General features: G+C 38.6%; 1 protein-coding gene across 7 annotated transcripts in view; it reads left to right on the forward strand.

Annotated features, from left to right (window-relative positions):
- Window positions 1–9,025, forward strand: part of LOC121311053 (partitioning defective 3 homolog) — a 358,770-nt gene extending 349,745 nt beyond the window's left edge. For 4 of the 7 annotated variants that reach the window (XM_041243851.1, XM_041243862.1, XM_041243861.1 and 1 more), the window contains 2 exons: window positions 1,822–1,949; window positions 6,577–9,024. In XM_041243851.1, the coding sequence (XP_041099785.1) occupies window positions 1,822–1,949; window positions 6,577–6,970 (522 nt within the window). In that variant the 3' untranslated portion in view covers window positions 6,971–9,024. Of the gene's footprint in view, window positions 1–1,821; window positions 1,950–6,576 lie in introns of all 7 variants that reach the window. The other 3 variants (XM_041243850.1, XM_041243852.1, XM_041243853.1) reach the window with 1 other exon arrangement.
- Window positions 9,026–23,632: the final 14,607 nt, after the last annotated feature.

The raw sequence follows: 23,632 nt of genomic DNA on the forward strand, positions 1-23,632 counted from the left end.
TAAAGTGGCAGCTGAACTGAATAAATCTCGTCAATTTGGAGCTAATCAAAGCTTTGCGAAAGTCATCAAAAGTACTTTATAATCAGTTGGAAATAATTATTTAAAAGAAAAATTGAGGTTTTCTATAGAAAATTAAGAAATCAAACCTGATACTTTTTATCGCAAGACCATTTTTTACTCCATAAATCACTGAAAACTAGAATCAGTTTTTTTTTTTAAATATATATTTTTTATTTGAATGTAGTTAATTGTGCTCTGTTATTGTAGCTGTTCACATACAAGATCTTGGCAAGGTTCACCAACTAATTATATACAGAAGAATTGTAGGTTCAATCAATTTTGGAACTTTTGTTTACATTCAAGATTATTGTTCTGAGCTTTTGATTTGATCTCCACTCTTCCAGAGTGCCCAGCACCCCCAGGGACAGTGCTGGTATCATGCACTACATACACATTATACATATCTTACTCTGAGCCAGTCAGCTGTGCTCTGGTGGTATCCCAGGTGTTGTGCTGCAGGAACCGACAGATTGTAACAAGGAAATTGCCATAAAATAAGTCCTAAATAATTGAACCTTTTTCTTTTAAAGTCATGACTGGTAGTTCTGCGCTCATCCAGTGGATCTATCTCTGTTTTAACACATAAATACCTGGGAAAGGAACACAGAGCAGTGTGCTTCTGCTGCACGGTTTCCATGGCTACTACTGCTGTATGCCTGTCAATCATCATAGTCACTTGTACATCTCCATTGGTTTTAATTTGAATAAACCAGAGGTGGTTAAAATCAGCTTAGGCGTGCTAGTGTTAAGAGCATGATTGAATAACAGTATGCCAGGTTTTCATGAAGTTACGGTACTGAAAACAAGACAATATTTTGAAGCTAGAGAGTATTAAGATAAGTATCCAGGTGTGTAGTGCTGAAGGGTCAACAGGGAGCACCCGCCCCTCACTTCTTGGGCAGGGAGAGCACCGCTTTCATACTTCATGGGTAGAAGATTTAACTGTATCAACCTGTATCAACGCTGTGCTGAGGTGTCACTGTTTTACAATTAGATGCAATAATTGTAACATCACTTATTTTCCCATATATCAGAAATCAAGTAAGCTAAAAAAGTACTTAAAAGAGAAAACACAATCACAACAAACAAATAAAAGGTACTTTTTTGTGTTTTATTTTTGCAAACTGATGTACTTCTATTTCAAAAGTCAATCTCATTCACTCTTAAGTGGCTGCCGTAGGACAGAGGGACAAGCTGATTCTGAACCAAACCGAACCAATTATCCATTCACAGCTGTAACTCATGAGTTAGTTATGTAACTAGTTTTGAGTGACAACCTGCGGTTCTGTTGAGTGTATAGGGAAATGGGAACGGCAGGGGATGTGGTAGAGTTGGGGTTGGTGTGTGTAGATAATAGCGACCCCTCACTTCTAAATGTAGCACTATACCCCTGTGTGCATCAGTTAAATAAGTTATAAAGGTTAATTACTGTACTGTTGTGAATCGCCTCCAGCATCCGTTTGAGACCATATCAAACACCATTATATGTCTTATTTGACAGGCTTTTATTTAAAATGTACAGTCCCAACTTCCCTCTCAAAAGCAGCAGCATTGTGAACATACTACCAAACATCCACACATGTGCGTTAACACCCACTCACACTAACACCCACATTTAAAACACATGGCTTCCATGAAGTCATGAAACACAGCGGAATTCAAAAGGTAAGTATAGGCTACATTAAACTGCTGGGTTGTACTAAAAGTTTGGTGACACAAATATGCACTTTTTTTTTTTTTTTTTTTTATTATTTTTTACAGCCCAACGCCAGTATGTGCACACAAAGCGGTCGTCATTCTGTGTCCATAGAGGTGCAGATGCAGAGACAGCGCCAGGAGGAACGTGAGAGCTTCCAGCAAGCCCAGCGCCAGTACAGCTCACTACCACGGTAAGAACTCTTAATCAGGACTTCTAGTCTGGGGACTTTTACTTCTGTTTCTGGGTCTTTGTCAGGTTGAGAAAAATAACCTTCAAGCCATTAACAGTGTAGTACATGTGGGTAGTGTTTTGTACAGATTTGGGTTGTTTTTCCATTAATATATTGCACAGAATTTTTGGCTTTGGGTATTTTACTTTGTATAGAATGAAAGTCTGATTTCAGTCATGCAACGCATTCAGTTTACAACAAAGATGACACATTGTGACATCTCAGCACAAAGATGTTAAGAACACATCTGTAAGATATTTTTGTTGAATTATTTAGAAGTATGTATAAAAAGGATGACGCAATGTTGTTAGCATTGCTGTTAAACTTTGTTAATTAGTGTTTAGCATTTATTTGCTGTATACTTGCAGACCTTAATACATAGTATCCAAAACAAATATGTAGTTTCAAAGATAAATTAATCATTAACACAGTGGCTGGAGTGATTCAGAAGTGTTTAGCTTCATGTTTAGTGCCATCATTGAGTTGTAAATGTCAAAATCTTTTTGTTTTCTATTAAAATGCAGCCTAAATTCCAACTCCTTTTTGCTCAGATTTTTTGAGAAAGTAAAATAATGCATTAATAGAAACAAACTACTCAAGTGTGCTTGCATCGTTTACTAGTTTTGTAAATGGTGCAAATTACACGTTGTTGCAAATATAGAGATGACTCTGTCCCTTAATGTTTGAGAAACAAAATCAAGACTAACAAGATGAAGGTGCGTGTAGATTGGAAAAGCTCTCATTAGCTATGTGGGGAATTAACATGGTTAAGCCTTTTGTTCTAATGATATCATTTGCTGTTGCGTGTCAGCAGCTGTCATTCCAAAGGTCAAGCTTAAAAGTTGTTGTGGGGGAGGGGGGGGGGGTTAAAAGGTTGAGCGGAATAAATTTCAAGCTGCCCTGTTTCCGCTGGTCTTTGGAAAACTGAAACACAGCAGCAGCTTCAACAGAGAATATGTGGAGGATGTGTGTGCCAGATTCCTGGGAACATCAAACAGGAACACACAGTTTATCAGAGAACACAAGTTACCACTGTGGCTTGGACAAAGCACATTGGTGAGCTGAAATGAAAGGTAACAGCCTTTATTCTATAGTAGCACTACCCTGACAGGCATGTAAGGAGTTAAGCAACGGGGACTGGCATGTTTTATAAATGCTTACTTCACGCAAGTCTGAGCTGAAATTAAGCACCGTGCATTGTGCTGCTTGGAACTGCCTTTCACAAATATAAATGACCTATCAAGTCAGAATACAACCTCTAGAGATAGCGCTGTGAATCCCAATCCCGGGACCAGGGTCTTTGTGCCGTTTCCGACTCGATGGGATATTGGCCTCGGGAATACCCCTCGCCTCGTCGCGTGTTACTCGTTATGGCGAAACGGGTACTGCTGTTTTATAAAACCACCTGTTTGTAGTTGCCAAAACAAAGCCGATAAAAAAAAAAAAAAAACAAAACAAAAAAAAAACAGCCCCCCACCTTGCAGCACTGTACAACAACCCAAAATATGTATATCCTTCTTAAACTTTTACTGCTTGACCCAGAGTGAACGACCATGTCCATCTCCATAATTTTTTATTAGGATCTAACGTTATAAGTTCCCATATCAGAACACCACTCAGAAGTATTTTCCTTTTATTTACCTAAGGACATGTATGTAAAATGTGATATTTATTTTTGGATACAATGTGAAAGCCTTTTTCTACAAAGAAACTATGATATATCCAGCACTGCACTTAACAAGACTGGACTGTGGTACTGTATCTGTAGTTATACATTATATAGGAGCTGCTATTACTAAGGAAAAAAAGGCATCACATTCTTCGTAATTGTATACACAATAATCACTCGGCTGACAGCTGATTAATTACTTGATGTGTATATCTGACAAATGATACAGGATGTCCAGTAGCTGGATTCATGCGGGGGGGCAGGCGGTTAGTATTTGTTTTGGATCTTCAATAGACCCATAACCAACGTCCTTGACGTCAATTTTCGTCAATGTGTGTTCGTTCTAATTGAAATAAAAGGTTAGTAATATGTGCGGTATTTCGCCGCTCTCCGTTAGCAGTGCTTCACAACTCATGTGTGTCCTAGGCTTTAGATGGCTTCTAGCTGCTCATGATGCTCTGTTAGCAAATGCTGCTTTCAGAGGATGTTCCATTTTGTTGGCTATTTTTGCTTACTGTAACATGCCCCGTAACTTAGTTTCCGGCTTCTCTGGTAAGGTGAGCTGTGTTTTAAAATTAAAAAAAAAAAAAAAAAAAAAAAGAAAAAAAAAGTCATCTGCTGCCTGAAAACACAATTTTTCAATAACCAGTGACTTAACTAAATCAATTTTCTTTTTTCTGAACGGTCTTTAATATTTTTAATTGAATGATTATAGCAGAACATAGATTTACCAATCTTACTGAAGCAGATCTCAACACTACAGTGTTTCATTTTTCATTTTGTGTAGCAGCTGTCAAGTTACATGTTAGAGGAAATATTATCTGTTAGAGCAAAGGTTAAAACACATTGAAAATAGTCCATAAAATTGAACCCAGTCCTTGTGCTTTTTTGGAAGCAGTTGAAATTTTAGAAGGAAATGGAGGGTGGTAATGATTTTTTCTGGGGAAAGAAAAACATAATTAAAGCCTTTTTTTAATTCTGCCCAAGTTCTGACTTTTTTTTTTCTGAAATCCGAGTGAGCTTTGATGACCTGCAGGCGGTCATGAACCATGTTTCTGTGCAAATGTATGTTGAAACGTGAACAGTAGAGGAGGTTGGGGGTAGGCTTGTACATTACCTTGCCTGGTAGGAAATGGAAGATGGATAAAGTACTGTACAATTATTAATGTAGGTTACAATGAAACATGTTCACACGGATAACCAATTAAGTGAAAAGGTCATTTATTTTGAGAAACTGCTTTTAATAGTGTAATATAAAAATAAATGTTTAATTTTTTTAAACGAGTAAGGAGCGTATCAGTATAGTTATGGGCAACGAACAGTGTTTGGCATTTGTTTCGGTTGTCCACGAAGCTGACTTGGGCTATAAATATACAGTGAAACAATGATCAATCCATCACACAGGAGTAGCTGCTCAGTACAGATCACTGCTTTAAAAGTGCATTGAATAGAAGCTCATCTGCTCTGGATTGTACTGCTTGGCAGGAGCAGAAGACCACTTAGACCAGGTAACGGTTAACACAGGGTTTATTGCACAATCTATAAATAAACTGGTATCCATGTTAAAAAAGCAATGGCTTTATAACTTGTGTAATCCTAGCTGTTTCAACATTTGTTATTACTCAGTTTTTTTTCAGCTAATTTATAACTTTGGGATTTGGAACAAAAAAAAAAAAAAAAAAAAAAAATGTTGTACTAGATCTGTTGAGAAACAGTCCAAAGGGATTCACTTGATTGCAGTGGTCCCACAAATGAGATGGTATGAAAGAACTAGCATTTGAAATGCATCCACAGTATAAACAGATGTTACTGTCCTCATTGCACCAGACAGAGGCATGTTGGAAAGTAATCTTGTTTGCCTTTATCCAACCAATGGTATTTCCTAAAATGAAAATGCCCATTCTTAACAAGTTTCATGGAAAGATTTGATGGTTGTGGACCATTCTGCAGTAAAGGCACACCGCCTGCTGACAGTTTGGATGTTCGAGTTACACCCAACACAGACCTAAACATATATGCAACAATTCACATGTTTGAATGTGAGGCACTGTAGTCATGCTATGGCTGCCCTAATTAAAACAAGTCACATAAAAAAGAATGAAAGAAAAAAGTCATGTTGATACAGACCTTTGGATCAAACAAGAACTGTATTATGTGGTACTTTGCTGTGGGATAAACCTATAAACACGACAGCAACAAAAAACTTAAATGGGTGTTTATAGTGAAAATGAACAATACAGCATGCCTAAAGCATTTCATTATAAATGTGCATGGAAATATCACTCAAGCGCTGGTACAGAAAAGACCAGAAAATAATGCTGATCCATGTAATGTCCTTTAAAAGAGGGATAATAAAAATAAGTATAAGGAGATTGTGATGTAGTAGTTGTGTTCATCCAGTAGCATGGCTTTCAGAAGACCTAAATCTGGTAAGCTGCTAACAGAGTGTTCTCCCTGACAGTCTTTTAACAGCACTTTGGCTGTACAGTAAGCCATCTGGTCGGGGTCACTGTTCTTATCAGATTCTTTCCAACGCTTCCCTTTGACTCTGTGATGTGTAAAGCTGTTGACTAGGTTTTCAATCGCAATTTCATTTGACTTTCACTGACATTTCACCCTGGCTACCCAACCCAGCCCTTGTCCTCACTGAGCTCCTCTGTTAGAGCTCTTAACAATTAGTTTTTCTTAGGAATCCACAATCCTTATCAGGGTCTGCAAAGGGCAGACACTATATAATGTGGATCATAAAGGCTGGTTAATTTAAAATAATGTTTGTCCAATGAATCGGTTATCTGGTGCTGTTTAAGTCCCATAATAATGTTTTGTGTAGATTTATAGTGTGTGATACCCATCTGTTTATATGGTATAATTTACAGTACTTTACCACAACAATGAATAACCCCTTTTCTTTATTTCTAGGCAAAACCGAAAGAATCCAAGCTCAGTGTCCCAAGATTCTTGGGAAAAGGCCTACCCTCCCGGAGAAGGATTTCAGAGTGCCAAGGAGAACCCGCGCTACTCCAGTTACCAGGGCTCACGGAACGGTTACCTGGGGGCAACCGGCTTCAACGCCAGGGTGCTCCTCGAAACCCAGGAGCTTCTGCGGCAGGAGCAGAGGCGCAAGGAGCAGCAGGCGAAGGCAAAGACACCCTCAGAGGGGTCAAAAAGCTATGACTCTTACTCCAACCTCAAGGATCCCAGCAGCAACCCAATCAAAGGCCCCTATAGACAGGATGTCCCGCCTTCTCCGTCTCAGGTAGCCAGGCTTAACAGGTTGCAGACACCGGAACAGGGGCGGCCATTTTACTCCTAAAGGAAGAGACGATAAAATCTGTGTACGCTGGCAATAATAAAAAAAAGAGTAAGATAAAAATAAGAACAAAGTGAATGAACTTTTCCTTTCTTGTCTCTCCCCCCTCCCCCATGTGGACAATTTACAAGAGACTGCCTGTGGAATATGTGTGTGACCCCATTTTTAGTGCCTTTCAGTAATCTTGGAATAAAGACTCGCTAGCCTTGATATATGGCCCCTGTCTGCCTATTTTAGCTTCTTTTGTCAAGGGACTCCACAGACAATTATGAGAGTGTCAAGGAATGCAAATCTAATAAAGAGAAGTAAGGGGGGCCATACAGACCTTGCCCTAATCATTGATGTTATCACTTTGCATATGTTTCCTCCAAGTTTTGCTGTTGCAGTTCCTCTGTGTACTATATATAAGAATCTAGGTAATGCATTACCACCCTATACAGCAGCCAGAGAAATCCTGCCTTACAAATTGTCCTGAACATATATTCTCAGCTTAAGCTACAAAAATGGCCCATGGCATGGACAATTTTCTCAATTTTGGCATGTGTTTTAAATTTTTTTTTTTTCAGAAAACCTCACAGAGGGCTAAGAAAAATAGGTGTTTTATATGCCTGGGCGTTACAGACTGACAAACAAACATTGCTGCCAGTCTCTACTGAATTGTTCATTAAGTCACAAGGGAGAAAAAAAGTATCAGCTGGTTTATCTGAAATCTTAGACTAACCCTCTTGTATAACTGTTGAGCGTTACAAAATGCTGCAGAGTGGCATTTGATTATTTAGGCTGAAATACAATCTGTGTAATCTGTTTAAGTGTTGTTCTTTTTACTGTCGTTATTTATAACAGAAGTGAAAAGAGTAAGGAAGATAATCATGTTTAACTGACATCGTTGTAACATAGATGAATCCTCTTGAGGAGGAAAACAAAAACAAAAAAAAAACTGTAATGTGAGTGTTCCCATGTCTATGAATTTTATGTTGGCAAAGAGATTAAACATTTGGACTTAACGGTAGCCACAGGAAATGAGTCGGGCTGAACACATAAAAGGGAAGATTGATTGTTTTCTTGATGTTTTTTCAATAAGTATTCCACTGTGTGTGTGATGAGGAATTTGCATGGTGTTTGGTACTTCCATATTTTTTGTCTTTTCTATTGCAGCGCCATGTGAGTGAAGAAAACTCTGTGCCCTTTGTTTCTGCATACTGCGCAAGGCAGGCGTGGACAGTCAAAACTTGCATTTGCAAATAAGAATACACATGGAAGACAGCGAGTGGTTCACCTGTGATATTAATGTGCAGCTGGGGGACTGAGAGAATTCTGTCTCCTCAGCTGTTTCAGTGTTTTCTTTCATATTTCATGTGCTGAATGCAGGACTGGTTAAGTGCCTGAGAAACCAGATGTGAACACAGCATACGTTTAAGTCCAAAATAATTATATCATAATTGTAATTATATCGTACTATTTTTTTTTTTTTTTTGGTGCATAAGTTACCAGTGTCTTTTTATTCCTGTTTGTCATTGCCTTTAGTAATTATGTACTACAATGTTTAAAATACAAACTAAACACCTATTACTAATGTAAGCACAGTGCAATTGGTTTATAAACTTTGACATGATATATGAAGAGCAGCATACAGCCGCTTTTCCTGTACAGATCGAATTTAAAATAAAAAAAGGCTGTTTCATTCTGTTTGCAATAATCGCTGCTGTATGTACTCTATTTTTTGCAATGAGCAATTGAGCTAACCATTTCTAAAGCAGATATAATTGTAATATACTTTTACAAAAGGATCTGGGCTATATGGCATGGTATGTGAAGTCAGTATTAAAAATATGCCTTTGACAAGAGATTTATTTTCTTTGTGTAGGAATTCTTTCTTCAGGCTTTAAACCCTATCATTTTCTTTGAATTGACTTTCTCAAGATGAGGCCCATTCCTTATTATGTTTCCTTTTGTAAGAACTAATTCTGCTGAAGTGAAGCCCCAGAACAATTATCTTGGTAGGAAATGAGCGGGGGGGGGAGTCGGACGGACTTGAAGTCAGGGAATACAGAGCATTTTATTATTCTTGTAGACATGATTAAAAGCACAGGGTCTAGATCAGGGCTTCTCAAACTTGGTCCTGGGGACCCCCTGTGGCTGCTGGTTTTCATTCCAACCGAGCTCTCTATTACTTAACTAGACCCATGATTGAACTGATAATTTGCTTGATTAGACCCTTTTTACTTGTTTTCAGTTCTTAAACAGTTGCAGTTCAACTTACTTATCATGTTACAGCTAACTTGGAATATGCAACTGTTTAAGAGCTGAAAACAAGTAAAAAGAAGTACAGTTAAGCAAATTATCAGTTCAATTCAGGGTCTAGTTAAGTAATTGAGAGCTTGGTTGGAATGAAAACTAGCAGCCACAGGGGGTCCCCAGGATCGAGTTTGAGAAGCCTTAGTCTAGATAGTATATGTATATATACAGTGCCGTGAAAAAGTATTTGCCCCCTGTCTGATATTTTGCATTTTTGCCCATTTTTCACATTGATTTTGGTCAGATCTTTTTGTGGGTTGTAGTAGTGCATAGAGGGAGTCTAAGAGAAAAAATGACACCAGTTTGCTGCTGCTTTCATTTGTTTGGTGTGCAAGGTAATCAAACATGTAATCGTCAGGTGTGAAAAAGTTATTGCCCCCCCCCCAATTGAGTTGAGTTAGTTAGTTCTCAACTCAACTCAACTCAACTCAACTCAACTCAACTCAATTAAAGGGATAATTAGGGTCAGCTGTTTGAATACTTTGGTTAACAATCAGGCCTGATTTGGGCCAGCCCTGTCCAATATAAATCTGACTAACTGTCCCTTACCATCAGCTTGAAGTTGTCAGCAAAGTCACAAAGAACCCCAGAACAACATCCAGGGATCTGCAGGCTTCTCTCGCCTCGGCTATGGTCAGTGATCATGACTCCACCATCAGAAAGACACTGGGCAAAACTGGGATTCATGGCAGAGTAGCAAGGCGGAAACCACTGCTCACTAAGAAGAACATGAATGCTCATCTCAAGTTTGCCAAAAAGCACCTGGATGATCCTCAAGAGTTCTGGAACAATGTTCTATGGACACATGAGTTAAAAGTGGAACTTTTTGGCCAACATGGGCCCCGTTATGTGTGGCGAAAACCAAACTGCATTTCACAGTAAGAACCTCATACCAGCGGTTAAGCATGGTGGTGGTAGTGTCATGATTTGGGGATGCTTTGCTGCATCAGGACCTGGACTACTTGCCATCACTGAAGGAACCATGAATTCTGCTCTGTATCAGAGAACTCTACACGAGAATCTCAGGCCATCTGTCTGTGAGCTGTAGCAAGACAATGATCAGAAATATACAAGCAAGTCTACATCAGAATGGTTGAAGAACAAGAAATTTGAAGTTTTGGAATGGCCAAGTCAAAGTCCAGACCGAAACTCCATTGAGATGTTGTGGCAGGACCTGAAACAAGCTGTTTATGCTCGAAAACCCACAAATGTCACAGAGTTGAAGCAGTTCTGCATGAAGGAGTGGGCCAAAATTCCTCCACGGCGCTGTGAGAGACTGATCAATAACTACAGGAAGCGTTTGGTTGCAGTTATTGCTGCTAAAGGTGGCGTAACCAGCTATTGAGTCTAAGGGGGCGATTACTTTTTCAAACTGGGGCATTGGGTGTTGCATAACTTTCTTTAAAAAATAAATGAAATAAGTATCAACATTTTGTGTTATTTGCTTACTTAGGGTCCCTTTTATCTAATATTAGATTTTGGTTAAAGATCTGATAACATTGTGTCAAAAATATGTAAAAATCCAGAAAATCAGACAAGGGGGCAAATATGTTTTAATCTCTCTCTCTCTCTCTCTCTCTCTCTCTCTCTCTCTCACACACTCACTCACATCACATCATCCCCTTTTGGCCAGGTGTCCAAAGGTTCAATTTGGACAATTAAGTGTATTTCCGGTATATATGTTGTAGCAGTATCATAATATGATTTTGTGCATTAAAGATCACCCTTTTAGAGATGAAGAAAGTTGTTGACCACTGTTACTTAATCACAGCCTCTGTGAAACTGCCCTTATAATCCTGAGTAACCCACACGTGGCTTGAGCTTGGATCTCTGTTAACATTTGTTCTTGTAACATTTCAGTATACCTGTACCTCAGCATCACCTCCCTTGCATGCCCCAACAGTAGTCTGTTGCTGATTTCAGCAGATTACAGTCCCAGGTTTGTGAGCTGATCTCCTGTGCTGATATTTGGGAGGAGAACAGCAGACTTCAGTACTTGTAGCCTGATGATCATTAAAAATAACTTAAATTCAATGCAGCCGAGTACCGGATTGGAGGTTGTCTGCCATTAGCATGAATATTCGTAAAAGCAGAATATATGTCTTGAAGTTGCACAGAAATGATTTAATTATGATGCTAATTAGTGGCTCTGTTTCTTATCTTGATCATACTCGAGTTAAACATTTGTAAGTCTTTTCAGCTTATCCATGACCTTTGACAAGAGTTGCCACCTGTTTCTTTAACCAGGGATTAATGTTATGAACACTATTTTTTTTGGCTACCTTCTTAGCACTATGTTTCCATTCTTGCAATGTCCTCCACTGATAATTCGTTGCATTGTACTTTAAAGCCACTTCCACACACAAATGCCAGTACTTGACCATCTCAGACATCTAAACAAAACTTAGACCCATTTACACAGCACAAAATGGCTCCTTCTATACAGGTATAATATCATCATAACCCTTTCAAAAAGCCAAAGAAATCACAAGAGACCAACTTCCAAACCGTCGTTGGCTGAAGAAGTGGCTTTGGCTGCTTTTTTAAATTGTAATTTTCAATCATATTATACAATATAATAACCTGTTAAATGCTAAATGCAGAGGTTTCATATACACTGTAGGTCTCACATTTTATTGCAAAGGTGGTGATACCGTACGGTGGATATTTTCTTTACCTAACAGATTCTGGGTAAGGGAGCACCACATGGTAATGTATTTGTATATGCATGGCTTGTATACAGTCAGATGGGATATTAGCTTCTAATCAAACACAGGCTGTATACACCGGCCTGTGCCGTCTCCAAACTACCTTGCAAGGCAGTTGAGCCATCATGAAATGTCGGCTCTGTGCCGGTATAAGCAATTCACACAGCCAAACTAATACTCTGTGTGTGTGTGTATGTGTACACATTCATACAGTTGTAGTCAAAAGTTTATATACCCTGATGGAAATTTCTAGAAAAGAACACATTTTAGGAAAAATATTCTGAAGCAAAAGTTTTGCTTTTTTGGATGAGGAAAAATAGTTACAAGAAATAGATGCATACAATTATTTATTTCAGAAATGTTTTTGCAAAACTCCAAAAATGCTAATTCAAAAGTATTCATACCCTCTGATGCTATGATAGTATTGTCGACAAGGTGCTAAAAATGTCAAGATGATAATGCAACATAATTCTAGAAAACTCTAGAAAACGCTGGATTGTAGGTGAGCATTCTTAGAGAGTATAAAAGGGTTAGGTATAGGATGATTACCAAGAAGTCATTATGGGGGGGAAAAGTAAAGAGCTACTGAAAGGCCTTAGGCAGAAATAATTTATTGTCATAAAGCTGGAGAAGGATACAAGATGATTTTCAAGCATTTGAGTATCTCTTGAGACATGGGCAGTGTTAGGTTTGCGCCACACATAGCACTTTGAGTTTTGGCCAAAAAGTTCTGTCTTGGTCTTAACTGACCACAAAACCTTTTCCCACATCGCAGCTGGGTCACTCTCATGTTTTCTGGCAAACTCCAGACGTGCTTTCAGATGGTACTTTTTGAGTAACGGCTTCTTTCTTGCCACCCTCCCATACAGGCCAGTGTTATTCAGAGTTCTTGATATGGTTGACTGGTGCAGCATTACTCCACTCCCAGCCATTGAACTCTGTAGCTCCTTCAAATCGATTGTTGGCCTCTCTGTGGCTTCTCTCACAAGTCTCCTCCTTGTTTGAGCGCTGAGTTTTGAGGGACGGCCTTTTCTTGGCAGTGCCTGGGTGGTGTGATGCAGCTTCCACTTCCTGATTATTGATCCAGCTGTGCTCACTGGGATATCCAAACACTTGGATATTGTTTTGTACCCTTTCCCTAATCTATGCATTTGTATTACTTTATCTCTAACTTCTGTAGAATGTTCTTTGGTCTTCATTTTCATTCAGATTCATAGCCTTACCAATGATCCTTCAAGAGTGGGGTTTTTATCCAGAAAATGTGACAGGAACTTTAATGGTTCACAGGTGGAGGCCAATGGTAAGGTAACTGTGTCCTAGTTAGGGCAATTTCTTTCATCGGTGCAAACTGGGAGCTTCCACAGCACAGGGGTTGAATACTTATGCAAGCAAGATATTTCAGTTTTTTATTTTTCTTAAAAATATTTCCCAACATAAAACCAATGTCACCTTACAATAATTGATTCTGAGTTTCAGTGTTTAAAAATAAAATATCAAGCAGAATGAAATTTCAGTGTACTATTTGTAATTCAGTACTATGAGAGCATTGGTCAGGGGTCTGAATACTTTTGCAAGGCACTGTATATACAATATATGCCAATAAAATATATATATATATATATATATATATATATATATATATATATATATATATATATATATATATATATATATATGACACACACACACACACCACACACACACACACACACACACACTGAGTGTACAAAACATTAGGAACACCTTCCTAATATTTAGTTGCACCCTCTTTTGCCCTCAGAACAGCTTCAATTTCTCGGTGCATAGACTCTACAAGGTGTCGAAAGAGTTCCACAGGGATGCTGGCCCATGTTGACTCCAATACTTTCCACAGTTGTCAAGGAACCGGGATTCGTCAGACCAGGCAATGTTTTTCCAATCTTTTAATGTCTAGTGTTTTCGTTCCTTAGCCCACTGCAACCACAGTTTCTTGTGTTTTGCTGAAAGAAGTGGAACTCTGTTAGGTCGTCGGCTGCCATACCCCATTTGTGCCAAGGTACGACGAGTTGTGCATTCTTTTATGGGTCTTTCGGCACCAGTGTTGTACTGGACTGTCAATTGACTAACTGTAGCCCGTCTGTTCAGCTGCACAATTCGTGTCAGCCTGCTTTGGCCTCTTTCATCAATGAGCCATTTGTGACCACTGGCCTGCCGTTGGCTGGATGTCCTTTGGGTGGTGGACCATCCTTGATACACACAGGAAACTGCTGAGCGTGAAAAACCCAGCAGCATAAGGGATTATAGCTTTCACCTGGATTCACCTTGTCAGTCTATTTCATGGAAATAGCAGGTGTTCCTAATGTTTTGTACACTGTGTGTGTGTGTGTGTGTATATATATATATATATATAATATATATAATATATATCTATATATATATATATATAAAGTGTGTGTCTGTGTGATGAAGGCAAAAACTTTTGTTTATATGTCTTTGAGAAGGAAATGGTTCTTACTTCATGACCTTCCTAATAATGATTCAAAAGGCTACAAAAATGTAGATGTTATTTGCATCTAAATACCACAAGGTTAGAAATATCTAACTAAACTTGTCTTTTTTTTTTTAAACGATTTGTTTAACAGAACTCTTAGATAATGTAGTTCTGGGAACTTACCTGTTAACTTAGAACTTGCACTTTGAGCCAACAATGAAATAATATTGCGATTTAATGAAGACAGAAATCAGTATATATGCAGGTGTCATACTTATATTTCAGCTACTATACATATTGAAAACCGTTTATCCATTTCTAATGAAACAATTTGAGAATACTAATCAACAGTGTGCTTACTGAAGAGATCAAAAGTCCTGTTTAAGTTATAGCTCAGAGCTTACTTTAAAGAGATTTTGCTTTTCAAGTTTAAGATAAATTGATTAAAGAAATATTGACCTGGTCGGCCTAATAACTTGGAAATCACATTTACTAAAATGGATGTTTTCACTGTCTCAAACTCTGTGATATGCAACTAATATAATACACTGTTTAAAACTTCCCCCAAAATAATTGTTACAAGGGACACATTGCTAAATTAAACAATAGATAAATATTTAAATGAGAAGTCTTTCATATACCATGTGTGCAATTTGGTGGAAACAATTTGGTGATGTTTCTCAATAACCCAGTTGGCTGTCTTGAAGAATAGTTCAGTGTATACAGTTTCAGTGTTCTGTGCCTGCTTTGTATTGTGCTGGATCCTCATTTAATACTGCTTTTTATTGTGAGTCTCAGGTAAGCAGCTTGCTTGGAGTCATGTTCAGATTCCATGTTAATATTCAGAGGAGACTCAGAGTGAATTCTTTATCTAATTTAGGCTGCCGTGAAACTTCTGTACAGAAGATTACTTGTTTAGAGGAAGCTTTTACTTTTACATGTAATTGACTTACCTCTTCTAAACAAGACATGTTTGGCATTAACTGATTTGGATGTTAGCTGCAACAGGGACATTCACTCTTTACATATTTGCTATAGTGCCTGCAGCTAGAAAACAGAAGTGCATTTAATTATAGAAAAGTCTCTTGTGATACAGAATGTTCTTGTACCTGAGCCAGCAATGCAGTGATTCTGCAGTGGAACTGCCGTGGAGTTCAGTCCTGTACATTTACTGTAGCCTTCTGACGTTACAGGGTTATTTACACTGTTTATCATTTTTTGAACCACGGAGACAATCATTTTAAAAATCATGTGATCCATCAATGGTTGTTTCCAGCAGCTTTGTCTTATCGGATTCGTCTCTAGATGGTTCTTACTGTATCCCAATGACTCGGATGGAGCAGCAATAACATGGTAACCCATTCCATTCATTCACCACTTTCAGCATAAAGAGTCTCCTTCCTACAGTACCATGTCTGTCTCCACTAATTTCCCCACCGCTTTCTCCAGTTCTGTTCTCCGTGCTATACTTCAAACAATGACTAAGGTTACCTTTGTCGACTACATTATTACAATGTGATAACCCCACATGTGATATTGAACCCTACATTTTTCAGACAACACTTTATATAATACTCAACCTCTGCGAGGGATCTGTGCCATTTACTGATTGGATGACTGTTAATATACAGTTTAACAATTTTCTTCACTGACTAATCTGGGCTCTGTCTTGAATATACTGACAACAGGAAGCAATTGAGAACAGGGATTGGCCAGTAAGATCTCTTGACCCAAACCCTAATGAGCATGCTTGAGACATGCTGTAGAGAGTGATAGCAGCTCATCCAGTACAATCCAGGACTGCAGGAGCTTCAGGATGCTCTTTGCTTCCACAACAATGTGTACCCTGTCTGATTGATGGGATGTACCAGCATTGCTAAAGTGCATTGGGTCTCAAGTCAGACATAAATGGCACTGGTCATGTTCATGACTATTCATAAAACTCTTTTTAGACGATGTGGCACTTTTCGTTATTATCAAAGTCTAAGTAATGACTTTATGAACTTTATTTTTTTCTACTATGGATCATTTTCCACAGGTTAAACTGTGTATTAAAACATTGTACATGCCACAGTATGAAAGCCAGCTTTGTGTTGTATGCAAATGTTACAAGGTTGCTAATTACAAACGTTGGCTGGAATTGAGGCTTGTAGTGGAGTAACTTTTAGTTCAGTGGATTAGCGAGGAGCAGTTCTGAAGGTGAGTAACGAAGGCACTTTGGGCATCCCCACCTAGGAAATCCCCAGCACACACAGTGGCATTCCAGCCAAACACTCTAAATCAATACAGAGTAAGCCAAGTAGACAAACGATTTAATAAATGCCTTCTTCAGTGGTGGGCAGATCATCTAATCAAAACTGTGTGGATCACAAGCCTCTAGTGACTCCTCTGTGGGGGGGTGAGGAGCTGGAAAACAATGTAATTCCATCTCAGACACTGAACCGTCGTTGCCTTTTCTACATTTAAAGCTGGTTCACTCAGATCAATTTTCCACTTCACAGGATGGGTTCCAGAATATATCCAATCTGCTCCCAAGTGGTTTACTGCAGGTGGTCAATTCCAAGTAGTATCCAGACATAGAACCAGAGTGGTAGAAATGTGTACCGTAAAGCCTGGGGTAAAAAGTTAAGTTACTGTGCTGAGGATTATTAAAATGTGAAACATGACAAATTATTAAGGACTGTGATGTACAAGCTCTGTATGGCGGAGAACAAAAAGACAAATCAGAAATACTGTTGTACTGTACTTGGTATGGAGACTTGTTTCAACAGACCGACTTAAACTGCTAAAATGAAAGCACAAAGAAATAAAGGTCTTGTGAAATCATGGACGACCTTTGACCTTGCTGTTACATGTTTCTCAGGATTGCTATGACACAAACATTTTTGTACATAATGGAAAATGAATAGTAGCACTGTCTCAAAGCAAGCCATTCCAAATGAAAACATGGAATGTGTGACCCTGGGGCAAGTCACTTCACTCTCCTGTGTCTCAGGCAGCCCAGCTGTAAAATGGAGTACAAGCAAGCACCCTCTATTATTAGGAGCATAACATCTCACGTTGGGCAGTCCTGTACAAGCAATGTATAATATGAATGGCAACCGAGGACAAATCCTCGTACAGTCGGGTTGTGTTTGTTGAGTAGATGTGAACTGAAGTTGACAGTGTTTAATGCAACCTACCCATAACCCTGTTCTAATTGATAACACTATAATAATGCTTTTGTTCTGTCTTAATTGATAAATGTTTGGAAGCAGGATGCATGTGATAATGTGAACAGATCCGTTTCCCATAATCTTGTTTTCTACGAATCGTGAACCGTTACCACCATGTTATGTGCAATGAACACTTAAGTGGGGTTCACTATCTACAGATTTGTTAGTGACAGTACATAATGTTTGTATGTAAATCATCACAACTTACTATAAATCAACACAAACTGCTATTTTGTTGAACACTCCAGACAGATGGACATACATAAAATGGGGTTTGATATTTTCCTGTCATTAACTTTGCTGTATTTTAGTAGCTTTCTTTGTAAAATGATGCAAACAGTATAGTAGAGAAAATAGGAACTTTCATGAAAGTATTTAGCTCAAAAGGCTATATCTTTGGAAAGAATCCCAGCTACAGCTATGTACAAAGATGTAACACATGCACAGTCTGGTTCAGGTTAGCAAGTGCAATTATTATTATTATTATTATTATTATTATTATTATTATTATTATTTATAAGCAGACACCCTTATCCAGGGTGAATTACAGTTGTTATGTTATCACAGTACAAAGTATTGCATTATAAAATATAACATTACAGAATATCATACAGATAAGAGCAGATATGAAAGTACAATAAAACCAATTCAAGTAAGAACAAAATAAAGCATACAGTAACTTAAAAGTAAGAGCAAATTCGAATAAGAGCAGTTAAATCTTATAGTAACTATTTACTTGTATGAGTAAAGTCCAGTAAGAACACATAGTAAGTATGATAAATGGATGAGAAAGATTTCAAATAAGAGCAATTACAGAAAGTGTGAGTACAGATACCTATAAGAGTAAAATCAGATACAAGATATAGTAGTTATAGGTAGGAGCAGTAGTTCAGTGCAAATACAATGATGCAAGTACTGGTATAAGTGGGTGCCAGATCGTCCCTCATGCACGAGAGTTGTAGTGTTTATAGATGCTGTCTGAACAGATGTGTCTTGAGGAGGCACCAAAAGGTGGTCATGGATAGGGTGGAGAAGGAGCAGAGGAGCAGTACAGCTAGTCTGCCAGAGGTGGAGGAGCAGAGAGGGCGAGAGGGGGTGTAGGGATAAATTATAGTCTGGAGATAGGAGGGAGCAAATGCAAACGTTGCTTCTCCCCTGTGGTGCCATGATATTTCTTCCTTTGAAGTTTGTAACTCCCATTGACTGACATGGCTATTCAAGAGATACGTTTAATTATTACTGCTGTTGCTCCTTTCTTTCAAGTTCCTTTCCCATGTGCAAAAGTGCATTGTATAACAACCGTAGAGAGAAGCCATACTGCACTGTTACTTTAATATAACTTGATAGGTGAAATGGTAGCCCTATCAGTCCAGAGATGATAGGCAAAGAGAAAGAGAGGAGATACATTTCTTTGGACTCACTAAACCATAATTATTATTTAGTTAGTCCAATAAAAAGGTATCACCTATCCTTCTATTTGTCTTCTAATACAACTGCAATTTAAAGTTATAAAAATTACATTTGAACTTAATTTCAAGAGCTGTATTAAAGAAAAGGTTTAAAGTTGCAGTGTCCCAAAGCCTTGCTCATTTTTATACTTAAATGTAATGCCTTGAGGGTCTGATTACTGTACTCTTCCATTGTTAAGACTCCAGTTCTCCACCTTTTCAGAAAGCAGAGGGAGTGTTTCAATTTCAGATGGCCTTTTTCTATACAAATTGTACCTATAGCACTGATATTTTCCACATAACCACCTAATATAACAACTCATTGTTATTCTCATGTGTTAAAAAAAAAAAATACAGAATGGGATACTTTCCTTAGGATCTAAGTTACGACCACGAGTTATAACAATCTGTCTCAAATTTACTTTCCTTGCAGTTGCTGTCTATATGGGATTATTTGGGAGTAACCTTTGCTTATTTTGTAACTTCTGTTTGAAGCAGTGAGACTGATTGCAGTAAATCCAGACCGGTTGGCCTTTGTTCTCCCCATGCGGGCTGCGTTTGCTACAGTTACAGTCTCGCTTCTTGCTATGCATGTTTGTAAAATTACTTTCTGTGATCAGACACCTGCAGTGCTAGTGCTGCCTGGGCCCCTGTCATCCTGTTCTGACTGTGATATTTGCCAGGTGATAGGGACTGGAGCTTCAATAAAAAGGAAAAGAACAGCTGGAGGCTGGAAGACTTGAGGATTCAACAGAGAATGGATTGTTTGTACTTCAGGAAGCCCTCATTATTTCCTCTAATAATAAAGTTAAAGTTGTGGTTATTAATAGAAAGAAACTTGAGGAGCAGATATGGGACAGCAAGCACTTCATGATGATCCTGAACCTCACAGGTCCTTGAAATGCTGTCTGCTTCCTACATAAGCTTTATTCCCTGCAGCTTGCCTCCACTTCTGCCAGTATAAAGATCCTGGCTTAACCTCAGGACTTGGGTCTTGAAGTCATATCAATACCGGAAAAGGTTGACTAAGGACATAGGAAAATAAAACAATATGCAAACATATTTTAGGAACCCATGCAGTACTGTTACTTATTTGATATTGCTGTGCCCTGCCCCAAACCTGAAAACTGGTATGTTATCATACTAAATTTAACTGCCAATGCAATGTAAAGAAGCAAAGTCAGACTTTGCAGGGACTACATTGGTGGCACACACAGTGGAAAAATGTAATCCAATAAAAATTAAATAAACAGTGGTCTATAAATGCAGGAATGAGTACTGTTTTTTACTGAAATCTGCATCTTTGACCCTGCAGTGACATTTGGAAATGAAAATGTAGCATCCTCTTACGAATGGTTAAGCAATACTTAACAAGTGGTTCTTAACACTCTATGAGCAATCAGGGAAATTATTATTTTTTGTGGGGTGCTGAACAAATTTGCGAAAATGTTATATATTTAAAAAAGAAAAAAGAAAAAATCTACCAGTTTCAGGTGATTCAACTATTAAATTGCACCTAGCTGTACTTTCAAATTGAATTGCATGATCACTCTATTAGTTACTCACTCAATAACTACAGTGACATGAAAAGGTATTTGCCCCCTGTTTGATTTTCTGCATTTTTGCATATTTTTGACACTGAATGTTATCAGAACTTCAACCAAAATCTAATATTAGATAAAAGGGACCCTGAGTGAACAAATAACACAAAATGTTGATACTTTTCATTTTTTCATTTATTTCTTAAAGAAAGTTATGCAACACCCAATGCCCCCGTGTGAAAAGATAATTGCCCCCTTAGACTCAATAATTGGTTACGCCACATTTAGCAGCAATATCTGCAACCAAACGCTTCCTATAGTTATTGATTAGTCTCTCACAGCACCGTGGAGGAATTCTGGCCCACTCCTTCATGCAGAACTGCTTCAACTCCATGACATTTGTGGGTTTTCGAGCATAAACTGCTCGTTTCAGGTCCTGCCACAACATCTCAATGGGGTTTCGGTCTGGACTTTCACTTGGCCATTCCAAAACTTTAAATTTCTTGTTCTTCAACCGTTCTGATGTAGACTTGCTTGTGTGTTTCGGATCATTGTCTTGCTGCATGACCCAGCTGTGCTTCAGCTTCATCTCACAGACGGATGGCCTGACATTCACCTGTTGAATTCTCTGATACAGAGCAGAATTTATGGTTCCTTCAATGATGGCAAGTTGTCCAGGTCCTGATGCAGCAAAGCATCCCCAAATCATGACACTACCACCACCATGCTTGACTGTTGGTATGATGTTCTTACTGTGGAATGTAGTGTTTGGTTTTCACCAGACATAACAGGGCCCATGCGGGCCAAAAAGTTCAACTTTTGACTCATCTGTCCCTAGAACATTGTTCCAGAACTCTTGAGGATCATCCAGGTGCTTTTTGGCAAACTTGAGATGAGCATTCATGTTTTTCTTAGTGAGCAGTGGTTTCCGTCTTGCCATTCTGCCATGAATCTTTTTTTTGCCAAGTGTCTTTCTGATGGTGGAGTCATGATCACTGACCTTAGCCGAGGCAAGGGAGGTCTGCAGATCCCTGGATGTTGTTCTGGGGTTCTTTATGACTTCCTGGATGATTGTACACCTTGCTCTTGGAGAGATTTTGGCAGGACAGCCACTCCTGGGAAGATTCATTACTGTCCCAAACTTTCTCCACTTGGACAGTATGGTTCTGACTGTGGTGTGGTGGAGCCCCAGAGCCTTAGAAATGGCTTTGTAACCCTTTCCAGACTGATAGGCATCAACAACTTTTTTTCTGGAAAGTCTTCAGGAATTTCTTTTGATCGTGGCATGACGTGCCTCTAGAACCTGTGTGCTGACAACTTAATTCTGATGGTAAGAGCCAAAGTTAGTCACATTTATATTGGGCAGGGCTGGCCCAAATCAGGCCTGTTTGTTAACCAGAGTATTCAAATAGCTGACCTTAATTATACCTTTAATTGGGTTGAGTTAACTAGGGAGGCAATAACTTTTTCACACCTGAAGCTTGCATCTTTAATTACCTTGCACACCAAACAAATGAAAGAAGCACCAAGCTTTGATGTCATTTTTTCTCTCAAGCTCCCTCTATATTCTATAACAACTCACAAAAAGATCTGAACATATTCAATGTGAAAAATGTGCAAAAATGCAGAAAATCAGACAGGTGGCAAATACTTTCTCACGGCACTATAGCCCTTCCATGCATACTGGGCAGCAATTATGTACTATTCCGACAACCTGGCCCATATTATGAGACCAACATTTGGTTTAAAAGCAGCTGACTGCCATTACCAGACGTTACCAGCATGCTTCCCTTAAATAAATTGCTGGCATTTGAAAGTACTGCTGGTGCTGACCTAACCCAAATGTATCATCATACAGAATTGTCATTTCTGCAAACGTTTCCACATAATATACCAGGGAGTCTTGGTGAAATGTACTCTCCCTCCGCTTGCTTCACTATTACAAGCTGAGCTGGAAGTCAAATGGATGTGATCAAGTTTCCAAGTATCTTCTTTCCGCTACAGACGTACTGCTGCTTCATGCTAGGAAGCTGCCTTGGGCACTTCAAGCTCATTAGCAATGTTAATTGTTTTTTTTTTTGGAAATCTTTACACACCTTTGCACAAGACTTCAGATCTCAGCATTTGATAACAGGGGCCCTAACCTACAAGCAACAAGCATCTCAGATAAAGGGCTTATGTTGTCATCATTTTGTATATTCCATACGAAAGCCTGTCTTGATCCCCTGCTTAGATATTGAATATCCATGGTGTTTATCTGTATTCTGGTACTAGTGTTCAGAGCAAGTTGCAGGGAACGTTCTTTAAATTGTATTTAGAGACGTTATTAAGCCCTAATCTGCAGACTGTCATGACTCCCTTTGTTGCCCATAAAAGTACATTTAAGTCATCTCACGCCACAAATTTTACAGCTTTGACTTAAAGTATATGTAAAAAAAAATGATAAGGCTCTTGGTTTTATCCTCAGAAGTCTCCCCCATTAAAGAGCTGGGCGCTGAGGACTGGTAAAGCAATATGTCTCCATAAAGAAACACTGAGGAATAATAATTTGGTTGTAACAAAACAATCAGGCCTTGCTTTTCCAGGGACTAGGGTAAAGAGCTCACTCACTTTGTTTTGTGATACACCCTGTCTGCTTTTTGAGCAGGTTGGAACATCAGAAATGTTTAGGGCTTTGAAATTCTTTCCAGGCTAGCTGATTTCATTCCATCACTGGGATGAGAATAAGCTTGATCATACAGTAACTACAGTTTCTTTGACGCTTCCCTAGCATCAGCACAGAGCTTTGCAAACTTAACCAAGTCACTGTTCATCCAGGAATCTAGCAACAGCAGGAAACAGTTCACAAAATGCATAAAACATGTTTTAAAAAATCTTGATACAATTTGTGTAATGTAATATTGAAAAATACATTTGCAGCTACCACCCTGTACAATGTGAGTAAGCAAAATTTCCACAATATAATTCATATAATACAGTTGAAAGAAA

The sequence above is a fragment of the Polyodon spathula genome, chromosome 3 (assembly GCF_017654505.1).
Source record: "Polyodon spathula isolate WHYD16114869_AA chromosome 3, ASM1765450v1, whole genome shotgun sequence".
In the NCBI taxonomy this organism is placed as follows: Eukaryota; Metazoa; Chordata; class Actinopteri; order Acipenseriformes; family Polyodontidae; genus Polyodon; species Polyodon spathula.